The sequence below is a fragment of the Ranitomeya imitator genome, chromosome 5 (genome assembly GCF_032444005.1).
Source record: "Ranitomeya imitator isolate aRanImi1 chromosome 5, aRanImi1.pri, whole genome shotgun sequence".
Taxonomy (NCBI): Eukaryota; Metazoa; Chordata; class Amphibia; order Anura; family Dendrobatidae; genus Ranitomeya; species Ranitomeya imitator.
This window is the reverse complement of record NC_091286.1, coordinates 105,232,999-105,250,643: the sequence shown is the minus strand read 5'-3', so window position 1 is coordinate 105,250,643 and position 17,645 is coordinate 105,232,999. Positions and strand designations below refer to the sequence as shown.

Here is a 17,645-nt window from a genome sequence, read left to right as displayed (position 1 = left end):
AGATAGATAATCGATAGATGATAGATAGAGATGATAATAGATAGATGATAGATAAATAGATAGATAGATAGATAGATAGAGAAAGATAAATTATAGATAGATAAAGATAGAGATAGATAATAGATGATAGATTGATAGAGATGATAATTGATAGATAATAGATAGATGATAGATAGACAGATAGATAGTACAGACCAAAAGTTTGGACACACCTTCTCATTTAAAGATTTTTCTATATTTTCCAAGAACCTAGAATATAAGACATAATTTCAGTTGTTTGACACTTTTTTGTTAAGTATATGATTCCACGTGTGTTAATTCATAGTTTTGATGCCTTCAGTGCGAATTCACAATTTTCATAGTCATGAAAATACAGAAAAATCTTTAAATGAGAAGGTGTGTCCAAACTTTTGGTCTGTACTGTATATATGTATATATATATATATATATATATGTGTATATATATATATATATATATATATATACACACTATTCCTGATGACTGCTGGACAGTCAAATATTCTAGATTTCTAGATTGTTTGAAATTAATATAAAAGAGTATGGAAAGCCACCGAGATAGCAGCCAAAACAAAATGCTAACATGAAATATTAAATGGGAATAGTACTTTCAATAAGCTATGCATAAATTAATAGAGCAGGAAATATAAGAAACCTTGTAATATATTTTATCAGAGAATTCTGCTTCTTATTCCGCTATCAGTAACCCTCCCAACATCTCCTGTACTCATTATTCACTCTGAAAAAGAAGCTCAAATCTCTCTGCCTCAAGACAAAATGGAATGTCACAAAAATGTTCAGGTTACACAAATTATTACACTGTATGGAAAGAGGAGGGGGATGAGGATAGAGGGGCAGAGAAATCAATCAAGCAGATTCTAGCTAGCTTATCCCAAAGCTGGATTCACAACTACACTGTTCAGTACTGCTGTATGAGGTTACTACTGCTGCTTCTGTCTGTGTGCTGCTAAAGGGAAAAAGAGCAAGAATCTCTCTTTCTTTGTGTTTAGGGAATATGAGACACTATAGTAGCTAGTTTTCATGCACCAGCTCAGAGTCGATTACAGATTAGAGCTAGAGACCGCAGACATAAAAACTGGTGGGCAATGTAATGTTATTCCTAATGTACAAACACAGGTCAACTTCAAAAAAGTTAAGTGAATTTATAGTTTCATTTTAAATGCTAAAATTTGTTTATTTACCACAATGCATTCATTTAACCAAAAGACCGAATTTTTTTTTTCCACTTTTGGACTTTATTTTTGAGCTAAGCATTTACCTACCTTTTTTTCAACTTTATAGGGAAGCCTAGCATTTCGCGCACTGAAAAAAAAACCTGTGTAATAACATACATTGAAGCCTTTAATCATAAGAATATGGCAGGAGCATATGCCTCTGAAGAAAGCCTGGACTGATGCGCCACTCTTTTTATCTTTTATGAGCTGAAACTTCTCCTGAAGTCCAAGTATGTTAAGTCAAAGAATTTTAGCGTAACGTTGGCTTGTGCATGCAAAAACCAATTAACTCAGGATTCGTGGAAGGTCCTAACTGCAATACAACCACAAATTGAGCTTCAGGTCCCACAATTTACTCATCTAGACAGTGTTATACTTGGGTTCCTTGGGCCCACCAGAAGAAATGATACTGTGGGCTTCCAACCATCTATACAAGACACATACAGTACACATTTACTTTTATTTGCACAGGACGTATATCCACAAAGTTTTACAGACTGTTTATGATCATCTCATAAGAAATGTACCCTTAGTAACTAAGGGTTGGCCCCAAAGTCATCTCCAAATCCATACTGAATCAATAAGCCCCATTATTATGGCAGAGGTAGGGCCCATTGGGGTTTCTCTGGTACCCTGGTGGGACAGTCTGACACTGCATTCAAAGATTCAGTTGTGAGAAATCCTTTTTACCAAGTATGATAGGGCTGACATGTAGACTAGTCATAGTCTGAAATGGTATGTCATACAGGTACACAGTAGACACTTTTCCCATTGAGTGGATCACTGAGGAACCTCAAAGCAAATTTTAAGCAAGGTTGATTTACATATGTCGATGTACCTGTGGTCAAGTATGCCATTTCGATTTTTCATTACTAATATTTCAGTCCTCCATCCCTGTCGCCACCTGCAGCATTAAGGACTGCTAACCGCAATCTCTTGCACAGTTTGTGAGCGGACACTGTTGGTGGCGATGGTGAGTAAAGGTCACTACACACAAGTGATTGGCACCGGTATGGTCCTCTTTTTTGGTTAGTGGCCAGTCACCCAAACTCCTCTAGGAGATGCTTAGCTATGTGCTAGTGCAGCACCCCAGAGTCCTGGTCGTTGCAGTAATGTCGTTCTCCCACCAGGGGGGAGTGATGTTACGTCTCATGGCACCAAAGGAGTTCACCTTGCCAGGTATTACAACCACACACACACTTCACACGCCAGTCCACCAGGGGGAGCTAAGGGTTCTATCTATTAGGCCACTCCTCACATAGGGTAAAACTGGTGGGTTCGTTAGGAAGCTAGGGAGTTGAAGGGAGAGTGAGCTAGGAGTCGGAAGGAGAAGGAGAGGGAGAGAAACAGACTGGGATCGGCCCAGGGATTTCCTGTCAGGCAGACAGAGGAAAAAGGAAGAACATCAGCGGCTCAGTGGGAAAGAAGGACACGGAGCTGCGCCTGCAACCCATGCGGCAGCCTCCTAAGAGAGGACAAGAAGGGAAGTGTGCTGTAGTGAGTGAGCACAGAAGTCATAGCAACAGGAGTGAAATATCAGCGGGAGACCAGCTAGAAGCAGGCTGCCTCCATCTGAAGCGCAGATCCGGTGGCCGGAACACCAAGGAAGCAATAGACTCTACGCTTTACTTCAGAGACCGGCAGGGCAGTCGATTCCAAGTTGGCTGTCCGACCTAAACACCTAAGCAGACACAGTGGCAATCGCGGAGTAGGGGCGTCACTAGGGTCCCTATAAAATAGCCTCAGCCCACCACCGTCATACGGGTTTGTCCTATCCATCTGGGGGACAGAGAGGGAGAAGTAACAACAGTGAGGACCTTATGGTAGCTAATGCAAGTAGGGACCTACTACGTTACTGTGCGCAAGGGGAAGGCTACTGATTTCCACCTGGATAAGGGGACTCTGGAATTGCCATCAGACCGGCCGGACTCTGCCTACCCTGTCATCCGGCACTCTGGACTGTGGATGCTGAAGCCTTCAGTAAAGGTAAAGAGACTGCACCCATTGTGTCCTCGTTATTCACCGTGCCTTGCACCATCCACCATCATCATCTACACTTTTGGGAATCTCTGGAGATATACTTCACCTGTGGGAAGGTATACCATCTAGCTGCCATTCCATCACCCCAGCGGACCCCTAAGCAGCGTCGGTCACTCTGACCGAATACCACAGGTGGCGTCACGAACACTACCGTTATCTACGAACTCTGCCTTTTATTGGGCGCCCCTCATAGGGCCACGGTCCGGGTCGGGCCACCGTGACATCCTCGCTGAGGGAACTGAAGGACCCGGTACCGAGTACCCCATTGCCCTTACGTGGGGGTGATCCACTCACATAATGTGTTCACAAGAGAGTCTTAGAGGCTCCCTAATGAATTATTAGGAAACATTCTCTGCACCTATCTCTTAATACACAGTGTGCGCAATAATAGATAATAAGATGACCTCAAAATAGCGGAGAAGTCTACACTCCATTCTCCTTCAGGTCCTGAAGTACCAGCCCATGAATATCCACGCATGCACTTGTTGTTAAGCTTGTGACATGGAAGAAAAATCTATTCTTGCTTTCCTCAATATTAAATCGATAAAACCATGCACACAGAACAGGAAAAGCACAGATATTGAATTAAGGTGAAATAAAAAGCCCCTTGGATAAATGAGCCCGTAATAGCTCCTTAAGCAGCTTGCCGGTGACTGGCACATCCATCTCTAAAGCTGAGAAGAGTAATAAAACGTTAATCTTAAAACATATAAGTTTACCCCAGGGGGGGTCAAAGAGGATTTAACCTATGTCATTAAACGCCATTGTAGCATCAAATGAAATTTTCTAATTTAATATACAGCCTGATTTTTATTTTTAAGGAAAATGCAGATGATATCATTAATATCTTTAATAGAGAACTCTATTGTTATTCGGTGAACGGTTCATTGCGGTGATAGGGGTACATCTCCTTCACTAAATGCTAAATTATAAAAAGGCCAAATGATATGGCGCTGACCTATATATCTCCACACTTCAATGCTCTGGGCCTGGTTCAGGGCAATGCAGCACATTTTACAAGATAATGAAGCACAGCATGCATTCCAAAGCATGCCATCAGGCCGACTCGTGCGCCGCTCCCCACAGAAAACACGGCCACATTATTTATTTAAAAACCTTATCCTGAGGCAGGAAAGGTGCATATTGATTAAATGGAAATAATTAGAGCGCAACTCAAACTATCCAAAGCTGAATTGTCAAGGTCACGCTCAGCATAAGCCGGTTTACAATGGCTTCCTCCTGCCTTATATCTATATACGACATCTGGACAAAGCTAGCTCTACACTACAATGTCAGAAAACAATCACAGGCAGGAAAAAAAAATGGAACAAAAATCTGTCGGATGCCTTCATTAAGGATATCTCCGTGCCGGGGAAAGTCATGACAAGGAACCGTGGCAGAAGAACATGACATGAATGATTTTTGGGGGCAAAATGTTCTGTGCCTCTGAGCACGCATTTGCCTTCATGTTCCTTTCTGCGGACATGCTCCAGTTGAGCCGTATGATTTTAAGATTGTGCCTCGCACCACAAGATGCTTTTTTTTTCCCCTTTCGTCTTTCAGCATAATGTCTTCGGAGCATGCTCACTTACATCGCCTCACAGGCATGCTAAGTAGGCCACATTGATCAAAATTTACACAATGTCGCCTCAGATTGTAGACAGAGAAGCAAAAAACAAAAAATCAGTTCTGAGAGAACCTCGCTATCCCTGGATAACATGCGAAGATGACGAGCAAGATATATTTGCCTCATAATATTGTCTTTTTTCAGCTACACAAAGAACGCAAGCGATTTTACCTTCATATCTGTTTCTTTACAGTATAACGTCCCCCTAAGGGCCTATTGTGAAACTGTTAAAAGGTAACTGTCCTTTCACGTAACTTTTCTTAATAAGCCATCATGGGTGTTTGCATGCGAAATAACACTATATCGGGCTAACATATGACTTGTATCCAGAATTTTCATCAGTTTTCCCATCTGCAAGTTCTTTCTCTAATTTGCACTTCTTTCTGAACTGGTTAACCCTGCTGTTCTGTTGGTCAAAAATGACCGACTTTGAACTTCAATATTCTTTAAAATATTCAAGATGCGGCTCTGAAACCCGTGGCCGACCGACCCATCCTCATTTAAGTCAATCAACCACAAGTTTCAGAACCGCATCTTGAACACCCCAAAAAATACCAAAGTTCAAAATAGGTCTCCCCAGACCGAACAGAACAGCAGGGTTAATAGAGACTGGCTGCTATAATGTCTCCAATACATAGAAACAGAGGGATTTCTGCTCTTCTTTCCCTGTTTAAGACAGTTACAGAAAAGCAGAAGTAGGAAGGACATTTCCCAGCAGCACTGAGCTGTGTGGCTGTGAATCCAGCACTGTAGTGAGGTAAAACAGTTACTTGAAGATGCAGCTTGATCTGCCTGTGTCTAATTGTCAATTGTTTTCCCCACGTCTCTTCGCTGAGTATAATTGGAGCTGTAACCTGACACCTCAGTGAGTTGGTAGTCCGTTTTGCTAAGACTGACCTGAGCTGCTTTTTCACGGCTCCTTAATTTACCTTTTTGGTTAGCTTCGTATTGCTGTCTAGGAAAGATCTTAAGGTACCTTCACACATAACGATATCGTTGCAACGTCACGCTTTTTGTGACGTAGCAACGATCTTGCTAACGATCTCCTTATGTGTGACAGCGACCAACGATCAGGCCCCTGCTGGGAGATCGTTGGTCGCTGGGGAATGATCAGGACCTTTTTTTGGTCGCTGATCACCCGCTGTCATCGCTGGATCGGCGTGTGTGTGACGCCGATCCAGCGATGTGTTCACTTGTAACCAGGGTAAATATCGGGTTACTAAGCGCAGGGCCGTGCTTAGTAACCCGATATTTACCCTGGTTACCATTGTAAAAGTTGAAAAAAAAAACTGTACATACTCACATTCTGATGTCTGTCACGTCTCCCGCCGTCAGCTTCCCTGCACTGTCAGCGCCGGCCGTAAAGCAGAGCACAGCGGTGACGTCACAGACATCGGAATGTGAGTATGTAGTTTTTTTTTTTTACTTTTACAATGGTAACCAGGGTAAATATCGGGTTACAAAGCGCGGCCCTGCACTTAGTAACCTGATGTTTACCCTGGTTACCCGGGTGCTGCAGGGGGACTTCGGCATTGTTGAAGACAGTTTCAACGATGCCGAAGTCGTTCCCCTGATCGTTGGTCGCTGGAGAGTGTGGAGCTGTGTGACAGCTCCTCAGCGACCACACAACGACTTACCAACGATCACGGCCAGGTCGTATCGCTGGTCGTGATTGTTGGTAAGTCGTTTAGTGTAACGGTACCTTTAGGCTGAGTTCACACCATGTTTTCTTCCCTGCTCTGCACTCCATTACAGAAGTTGTTCACAGGCACCTCTATACTGTACACAGAGGCCTCTATATTGTACACAAATACCTCTATACTGTACACATGTGCCTCTATATTGTACATACGTGCCTCTATATTATACACAGGCGCCTCCATACTATACACAGGCGCCTCCATACTGTAAACAGGCGCCTCCATACTGTACACAGGCGCCTCTATACTGTACACAGGCGCCTCTATACTGTACACAGGCGCCTCTATACTGTACACAGGCGCCTCTATACTGTACACAGGCGCCTCTATACTGTACACAGGCGTCTCTATACTGTACACAGGCACCTCTATACTGTACACAGGCGTCTCTATACTGTACACAGGCGCCTCTATACTGTACACAGGCGCCTCTATACTGTACACAGGCGCCTCTATACTGTACACAGGCGCCTCTATACTGTACACAGGCGCCTCTATACTGTACACAGGCGTCTCTATACTGTACACAGGCGCCTCTATACTGTACACAGGCGTCTCTATACTGTACACAGGCGCGTCTATACTATACACAGGCGCTTCTATACTGTACACAGGCGCCTCTATACTATACACAGGCGCCTCTATACTGTACACAGGCGCCTCTATACTGTACACAGGCGCCTCCATACTGTACACAGGCGCATCTATACTGTACACAGGCGCCTCTATACTGTACACAGGCGCCTCTATACTGTACACAGGCGTCTCTATACTGTACACAGGCGCCTCTATACTGTACACAGGCGCCTCTATACTGTACACAGGCGCCTCTATACTGTACACAGGCGCCTCTATACTGTACACAGGCGTCTCTATACTGTACACAGGCGTCTCTATACTGTACACAGGCGCCTCTATACTGTACACAGGCGTCTCAATACTGTACACAGGCGCCTCTATACTGTACACAGGTGCCTCTATACTATACACAGGTGCCTCTATACTGTACACAGGCGTCTCTATACTGTACACAGGCGTCTCTATACTGTACACAGGCGTCTCTATACTGTACACAGGCGCCTCTATACTGTACACAGGCGCCTCTATACTGTACACAGGCGCCTCTATACTGTACACAGGCGCCTCTATAATGTACATAGATACCTCCATACTGTACACAGGCGCATCTATACTGTACACAGGCGTCTCTATACTGTACACAGGCGCCTCTATACTGTACACAGGCGCCTCTATAATGTACATAGATACCTCCATACTGTACACAGGCGCATCTATACTGTACACAGGCGTCTCTATACTGTACACAGGCGCCTCTATACTGTACACAGGCGTCTCAATACTGTACACAGGCGCGTCTATACTATACACAGGTGCCTCTATACTGTACACAGGTGCCTCTATACTATACACAGGCGCCTCTATACTGTACACATGCGTCTCTATACTGTACACAGGCGTCTCTATACTGTACACAGGCGCGTCTATACTGTACACAGGCGCGTCTATACTGTACACAGGCGCCTCTATACTGTACACAGGCACCTCTATACTGTACACAGGCGCCTCTATACTGTACACAGGCGCCTCTATACTGTACACTGGCGTCTCTATACTGTACACAGGCGCCTCTATACTGTACACAGGCGCCTCTATACTGTACACAGGTGCCTCTATACTGTACACAGGCGTCTTTATACTGTACACAGGTGCCTTTATACTGTACACAGGTGCCTCTATACTGTACACAGGCATCTTTATACTGTACGCAGGCGTCTCCATACTGTACACAGGCGTCTCTATACTGTACACAGGCGCGTCTATACTGTACACAGGCGCCTCTATACTGTACACAGGCGCCTCTATACTGTACACAGGCGCCTCTATACTGTACACAGGCGCCTCTATACTGTACACTGGCGTCTCTATACTGTACACAGGCGCCTCTATACTGTACACAGGCGCCTCTATACTGTACACAGGCGTCTTTATACTGTACACAGGCGCCTTTATACTGTACACAGGTGCCTCTATACTGTACACAGGTGCCTCCATACTGTACACACGCGCCTCCATACTGTACACACGCGCCTCCATACTGTACACAGGCGCCTCCATACTGTACACAGGCGCCTCCATACTGTACACAGGTGCCTCTATACTGTACACAGGTGTCTCTATACTGTACACAGGCGCCTCCATACTGTACACAGGCGCCTCCATACTGTACACAGGCGCCTCTATACTGTACACAGGCGCCTCTATACTGTACACAGGCGCCTCTATACTGTACACAGGCGCCTCCATACTGTACACAGGCGTCTCTATACTGTGCACAGGCACCTCTATACTGTACACAGGCGCCTCTATACTGTACACAGGCGCCTCTATACTGTACACAGGCGCCTCCATACTGTACACAGGCGCCTCCATACTGTACACAGGCGCCTCTATACTGTACACAGGCGCCTCTATACTGTACACAGGTGCCTCTATACTGTACACAGGCGCCTCCATACTGTACACAGGCGCCTCTATACTGTACACAGGTGCCTCTATACTGTACACAGGCGCCTCCATACTGTGCACAGGCACCTCTATACTGTACACAGGCGCCTCTATACTGTACACAGGTGCCTCTATACTGTACACAGGCGCCTCCATACTGTGCACAGGCACCCTTCTGCCTCACTGCACCTTCTAAAGCAGCAGGTCACTAAGTTAAGGCTCTACTTTCTAGATGCACTTGGTGGTTATCGCCTCTTCTTCCTTCTCCATAAATGTTGTAGATGCAGTAACAATACAGAGGTAACATGCAGCAAACACTAGCGTGCACAGAACATCAGACAAGAGCCATGATGAAAGACGGCAGCAGGAAATCACCATGTTTGTGTCCGATGATCAAGTCAGGCAGGAAAGCAAATTCAATTGACAAAGCGTTTTGTACAGTAGGTTACACTACCAACATGCTGTCATTTTCAGATTTTCTGTGCTCGCGTTTACTGAGTCATGAAAGCATCTGTATCTCGTCTTGTTCTGCTCCATCAGGAAGATCACATATAGCTCTAGGAAACTGAAGGAGCAGTAGGCCACCAATCCCTGTCGAAAAATTGTAAATCCTGTAATGTGATCACCAAGCAATAATGAGAATAATATGATGTTGAATACAAGTACCTGATACTAAACTATCGCCTGAACATTGCAAAATTCCTCTGTTTAGGTTCCCTCCAAATACTTTCAAGTGTCAAAGCCTTAAAGGGCTGTTCACATCTGCAATAACTTTATGTATTGACTTCTTCATGCAGCGCCTCGGCTTTCTGGCTTCCTTTTGCGATTTGTAACCACTAAATTAATATCACGTGTCAGTGTTTTCTTCCAATTTTTTGGGATACAACACAGGTCATCTGTGATCTCTTCAATGGATGTTACTTGTGCCTAGAGGGGATCCGCCTGTTGTAACTCAGGACAACAATAATAAACAGGTCTGATGATGTCATTTCACGGCTTTATAAAAAAATTCCCATATGGGACTAAAGGATTAAAGTCATGTATAAAGTAAGACCTAGAGAAAGCCACATGCGAACTACATGAATATATCTCCACTTACCTCCCCATCCTGGCAGGACATGAGTGTGCCTCGGGGCTTGTGTCACGTGCCCATTATTGCCCCTCTGCATTTAAGTTTATAGCTTTCTCTCCGACCCAAAGACTTTTATTACGGAGTTTGATCCGACACTCGATCAATATTGGGCATGTCTATGCCATTTTGTACGGATCACGTAAACCGCAAAAAATCACGGACATGTGAACAGCCCCATAGACTTTCATAGGTACAAGTGCAATCCATGACAAAAATATGTGAAAAACTGATGTGTGAATGAGTCCTAAGGAAAAGAGATCGATCCTCTTCAATGAGCAGAACTGGTAAGTTTTCTAACCCTTTTTCAATAGTCATAGACAAAGTATATGGCTTTACATAATATTTTAATACAGACAATATTTATTAATGACCTTGTAGGGGGCATTCAGAGTAGAATTTCAATATTTGCAGATGACACTAAACTCTGCAGGGTAATCAATACAGAGGAGGACAATTTTATATTACAGGATGATTTATGTAAACTAGAAGCTTGGGCTGATAAATGGCAAATGAGCTTTAATGGGGATAAATGTAATGTCATGCACTTGGGTAGAAGTAATAAGATGTATAACTATGTGCTTAATTCTAAAACTCTGGGCAAAACCGTCAACGAAAAAGACTTGGGTGTATGGGTGGATGACAAACTCATATTCAGTGGCCAGTGTCACGCAGCTGCTACAAAGGCAAATAAAATAATGGGATGTATTAAAAGAGGCATAGATGCTCATGAGGAGAACATAATTTTACCTCTATACAAGTCACTAGTTCGACCACACTTAGAATACTGTGTACAGTTCTGGTCTCCGATGTATAAGAAAGACATAGCTGAACTAGAGCAGGTGCAGAGAAGAGCGACCAAGGTTATTAGAGGACTGGGGGGTCTGCAATACCAAGATAGGTTATTACACTTGGGGCTATTTAATTTGGAAAAACGCAGACTAAGGGATGATCTTATTTTAATGTATAAATATATGAGGGGACAGTACAAGGACCTTTCTGATGATCTTTTCAATCATAGACCTGAGACAGGGACAAGGGGGCATCCTCTACGTCTGGAGGAAAGAAGGTTTAAGCATAATAACAGACGCAGATTCTTTACTGTAAGAGCAGTGAGACTATGGAACTCTCTGCCGTATGATGTTGTAATGAGTGATTCATTACTTATATTTAAGAGGGGACTGGATGCCTTTCTTGAAAAGTATAATGTTACAGGGTATATACACTAGATTCTTTGTTAGGGTGTTGATCCAGGGAACTAGTCTGATTGCCGTATGTGGAGTCGGGAAGGGATTTTTTTCCCCAGTGTGGAGCTTACTCTTTGCCACATGGTTTTTTTTTGCCTTCCTCTGGATGAACATGTTAGGGCATGTTAGGTTAAGCTATGGGTTGAATTAGATGGACTTATCTTCCTCCAACCTTAATAACTATGTTACAATGTTACTATTGGTGCAACCTGGGCAGCTGCACAGGAGCCCAAGAGGTAGGGGGCCACTATCACTTCTAAGGGGGCCACTATCACTTCTAAAGCAGGTGGAATGGTGCATTCAGAGCTGTTGAACTGGAAAGGGTCCATATACTGTATTGTTCTTGGACGACGACCCTCTTTTGTTTGTGTTCTGCCGACCCCTCCATACAACGGTCACAACTGATATCTAAAAAAAAATGGTCCTTATGGAATCAATAGGTTTGTGGACATCGGGGTAAGGACAAAAGAAAATTTCATAACGGATCCTATTACTAAAAATCCGAACTGCTCCGGAGTGAATGTCTGTGAGAAGGAACCGTCAAACACATAGAGCTAAGTGTTAACTGTGCTGTCTGCACTGTGGACATAACATGCTCTTTTCCATTGCATAGAGAACCGCGTTTAATAAATAATTATATTTCAATCTGTAGCTCCAAGCAACGCGGTGGCAGCCAGCGCTCACTAACAAGGTAGAGCGGAGAATGCCACTGCTGCCGCTCAGCGTGTTACTCTACGGCACTTATTTACACCTAAGTACACTGCACGTGTAACGAATAATGGAGCAAAGCAAGGGCTGATAGAACAACGGCTCAAACCGCTGACTATTACGTGTATGCAGAATATAAGGAGTGAAATTGTAGGGAAATTACAGCTTCATTTATTGGAAAACCTTGTCTTTACATGTACAAAATGGCTGCAGACTGAAGAGTATGCCACAAAGATTAAATGAGCATATGAGCAAGCAAGTGATATGATGATGACTTATCATCTCATGCTTATCTTCCATTCCTGCCTGGTAAATATTTACAGAGCTTCATGCATTGAAAACCACAGTTGACATTAGCAAACAATGGCGGTGTTACAGTACAAAAAGCCCCGATGGTGCGCTTTATGGAGAATGTGTTATTTGAGCTCCGTGACTTATATAATATTAAACACTGTCTATAATCAGAGTTTCATAAAGTAACACTATAAAGTCATTGACCAGGATTAGAACACATGGTTTGTTTCTTGCGGATACAGCGCCACTAAATACTATAGATCTTACAAATCGGCCACCAAAACTGAAAGTCACTTCAAATATCAACAATCCAAAATGGATCATCATTAATTTCAGAACTAGATGTTTCATGGCATCAAATATATCCCAATACTCCTTGCAGCACAATATTCTGACATTAAGGACCCGCACAAATCCTTCAGACTAGAGCACTGAATTGCCCATAAACATAAAAAAAAGTCTTAATTTGCCCTTTTCAGCACTAAAAGTCTAATGTCTCAGTCATGCAGAATCTCCTCATGTATATTTTCAGGGAAATATAGGATTGTGATTCTTGTATTTCAAGATCACCTGATCTTATGTTCTACTAGAAGTTACGCTAATCCCCATGATAGAGTAAAACAAGTCCTCATGTAATCTACATATGTTTATGGGGTAATCTGGAGAGACAGTTTGTTCATTCCTAAGCTGTCTATACTCTGATGGTTCCATATGACAAATCTGTTTTTGACAAAATCTTCTTTAAAAGGTGCATTCACCATATCCGACAACATATCAATTGAAATATCTTTAGTATAGTTGTACTTTAAGGTTGTACTATAAAGTCTTGATAAAAGGAGTACTTTAGAAATGGTACTTACACAATCTCATCATTTTGGAACTCCAGTTGTCCACATGTATCTTCGAAGTCTTCGCCACCTCCTCTTGCTGTGCCCTCAGCAGTTTTATAGGGTACAATAACAGTTCCTCGAGCGCCAGAGGTTCTCAGAACTTTCACTTCCATGACACCAACGCTCTCACTAACGTGGCTAATTGGTTCCTCGAAGGTAAAGATACCAGCATGATCATCATCAAAGATTGTCACTGTGGCTGTTGTAGGTGACCCGAGACATGCAAGTGAGGTTACATGATTTGACTCAAAATTTACTTCTGTGGTTTCAGCGTTAACTCGAACATTGCTCAGATGGACCAAAAAGTTTTCATCTTCTTCAAAAATGTCATCATCAATAATGCCAACTCGAATCTCTTTTTGTGTCTCTCCAGGCTTAAATACAACCATTCCTTCAGTAAATTCATAATCTGATCCTGCATTTGCTGTGCCATCTTCTGTTCTGAAGTCTACAAAAACTGTGTTGGTTAAATCACCACCCCGACGAATAATTGTTAGTGCCACTGTTCCACAGTTCTCTAGGCATTGGTAAGTTGCTTGTTCAAAGTAAATCTTGCTAACTGGATCATTTTCTATAATGTCATTATTAACCTCATGCATACTGACTGCTTTCCTTGCCTGATCTGCTGCATGCCTTTTTAAAATATTGCCAGCACCAGTCATCAATCGTGTAGCTTGGATGCGATAGAATGCTCTGCTTTTTTGCTGCTGGCTCAAAACTTGATAGTTAGCTAGCTCAATCAACTGTTCCATTTCTTTCTCAGGGTGTTTTTGTTTTAGTTCCTTCAAAATCCGAGCCATATCTCGTCTTGCCTCCTCATCATCTTGGTCCTTCTCATCAACTTCAAGAACTAAAGAGCCATCAAGGAAGTTCTCTGTGTGGGAGTTGAGAGCCTTACCATCCATCTCAATGTCAGCTTTGGACGATGGTCTGTCTCCTTCTGTTTCAATGATCATTCCTCTCTGCTTTCCAGCCCGATACCTCTTATAGACGTATTTGTAAAACAGCAACCTCCTGTCTGCGACCCAAGCAAACACCACACAAATAGGAAAGAAGAAAAAAGTGAGCAAACTTTCCCAAACTTCGACAATACCAGGTGAAAAAACGGACAAGATCATATACAGCCAAGTATAGGCAAAGATGCTCCAAGCTGCGGTGACAAAGAATACTCTAAGATGTTTAATCCTTCTGGTTTCTCCATCAGGTACTACATAGACGCAAAGAGCAATAATAATAAACATATTAAATGCAGCACTGCCTACAATTGTGCTAGGACCAAGGTCCCCAGCCTGAAAGTTATGGCCACATACTTCAATCACAGAAAGAAGAATTTCGGGAGCAGAAGAACCAAGAGCCATAAGGGTCAAGTTGGACACAGTCTCATTCCATATCCTCACTGTTGTCTTTGTAGTTTCACCATTTGGCTTCTTGATGGTTATCTCTTTTTCTTGAGATGTAATTACTTCAATAGAGGACATGAAACGATCAGCTATGATTGATACACCTAGGAACATGTAGACCATGGCCACAAAATATACTGTAGCTCTTGCAATTTTATCACCATATGAAGGGTTTTGTGGCAACCAGATTGGTAAAATGACTCCTTCTTTACAATAATAGGAACCAGTGCAAGGATCACTTGTTTCATTGTAAGGGGAAGGAGTGGTTTCGCCATATATAGTTCCCACATGGCACAAAAGAGGCACAAAAATAAGTAGATAGAATCCAGGAGGGAAGATTGATACTTTCCTTGTTCCCATCATGATAATGGCTAACCGTGGCAAATTTCCAGTTGCCTAGCAATCTGAAATGAGAAGAAGAAATAGTGTGTTACAATTCATCATCATTATTGACATATTCAGGTATCAAAACCACAAAAAGTTAAAATCTTGCTTGAAATAATATGAGCCTCTCGACAAAATATTACCATCTAAGTTTCATCTTATAGGATTTATTGCATGATGTTGACCCTTTTAAAAAGAAAGCAAAACAATGCACTGACCAAATGATAAAGTTCATCAAGCAAAACAGTCCATACCTAGCAAAGAAGTAAAAAGTAGAAGGACATCACCATACCAATAATTCATTTTAAGCAATAAAATAATAATAATGAAAAAAAAAGTTTACTAAATATGCTGACGTCCTACTATTATAATTTCTTCAACCTCTTTATAAATACAAACAGGATTGAATGAATAGTCTACTTGTGACGCGAGTCACTTTTCACGGCCAAGCCGTGAGTCAGGATAGTCAAGAAGTCCAAGGTCAGAAGTCAGGAGAGTGCTTCATAAACAGAAGGAAGAGAACAAGGCATAGTCAGGTAACGTTCCGAGGTCAGAATACCAGGAGGATAGCAGATCAGAGCTGAAGGAGTTAAACAGACGGATGGTCAGAACAAGGTCCAAGGTCAGGCACCAAAAGATCAACATCGAGAACTTGGCACAGAGGTAACAAACCACAAAAGTGGAATGTACTGTATGTCTGGCAGAGGTCTGGAAGAAACAGCTCAGTTAAGTAGCATGGCAATCACCAGGGATAACAAACACTTGGAGACAGCAGATGCCTCTCAGTCTCAAATTGGATAGTTGAGCTGTCAATCAACACACTGACAGCTCAGCACGCTCAGGTGATGGCCGTATCTCTTATCGGCCAAACTTGGTGACAGGTTCACTGTAAGCAACCCAATTATTTTAGTTTTGTTATTTTTATTTTTCCCGTCAAAATTATTTCAGTTTGTTTCTCAATGGACATTAAAATGGAAAAGGTTCTGAAATAATTTTCTTGGTATGTTTTTTTTTACATGACAAAGCTTGCCACTTTAATAGGGGTGTATAGACTTTTATATCCATTGAATATATGAATACACAGGGCCTTGAATCTCTAGTAATAAGGCCAAGAAGAATTTTAGAGAGGTGGGTTTTGCTATGTGCTCTATATAAATGTATAAAAGGTACAGTAAATATGCCATAATAAATTGTTATTGAGTTTTTTTACTCAATTTATGTATCGAAAATCAACTGCAAAGTGAGTTACATTAAAAGACAGCAAAGCGTTCATGTCGAGACTAGAAAAGTACTTTAGCATTTCCCTCTGTGTACTTGTCATCATGAAGAGTGATTAAGCTATCAACCACAATTAAATTTTGTGGTTAGGGAAAATGTTACTGTTCGAAAATACAGGGAGTATTTGAAATATCATGATCTTATTAATGTGTTCATTAATTATAAAATGTTTATATTTTCTGTACAAGATTATGGTGGCCAAAATATTTCCTGGACTGTTGACATCAGTTCAGAGATATGCTGTGTATAGCAGCCACATGCTAATAGGACTTCTATGGTAGAGTATTTTGCACATGCTCAGTAACCTATGGTAAAGTATTTTGCACATGCTCAGTAACCTATGCAGAGGTCACTGAACTAAGCATGGAACCGAGTTCTACTCATCACATATTGTCAAAACTAAATTGTCTATTTTCAGCTTAAAATCAGCGGTGTGCTACTTTTCAGTGTAATCCTGGGATGAATAAAAAGAACACCGGCAAAGAGATCTCTGTAGAACAGGAAAAGTCAGCCTTTTGTGAAACTATGTACAGAGTGAAAACTAGAATTCTAAATTTTTTTTTACTAAAGTGACATAAAAAAAAGTTAAAAAAATATATTAATACTGCAGTAGGGAGTAAATAGAGGAGAAGCTGAGTGATTTCATTTGGCGCTGTGTAATAATTTTTTTCACCAGTAGTTGTGGTGTTTAATATATTCTGCCGCTGGGTTCCTGCACAGTATACACATGATTGCCTGCAATTAGATTAATGTTTGGAGACTTTTCCAGCATGAGCAATAAGAAATTATCCAACGTGGACAATGCCTTTTAGAAAAGCCTAAGATAACTGGGACAAAAAGGCCCCGATTCCTTAAAGGGGTTGTCCTGCCTTAGGGTACAAGTCTGCAGTCACTCTATGCACTGCACACTGTGAGGTTTCTCCTGTGCCAGTGCAGGGAGCAGGTGGTCATGTGACCCTAAGTATTTGATTTGCATACATTCAACCACATTCAGACTAGACGTGTCTGACCTCTCGAGGCTATGCACATCTAGTTGGCACGTGACCGCATATATGCAAATCGCATACTTTCGGTCACACGGTTGGTCCCAGACAATCCTCACATCACCAGTACGTGCAATGTGCTGATTCACAAGTCTGCAGACTTGACCCTAATGCCACATATCCCCA

At 42.3% G+C, this 17,645-nt stretch overlaps 1 protein-coding gene across 2 annotated transcripts in view; it reads right to left on the bottom strand.

Annotated features, from left to right (window-relative positions):
- Positions 1-17,645, bottom strand: part of SLC8A1 (solute carrier family 8 member A1) — a 469,783-nt gene that overhangs the window by 405,846 nt on the left and 46,292 nt on the right. For both annotated transcript variants that reach the window (XM_069769002.1, XM_069769003.1), the window contains exon 2: positions 13,385-15,218. In XM_069769002.1, coding sequence (XP_069625103.1) covers positions 13,385-15,177 — 1,793 coding nt within the window. In that variant the 5' untranslated portion in view covers positions 15,178-15,218. The remainder of the gene's footprint in view (positions 1-13,384; positions 15,219-17,645) is intronic.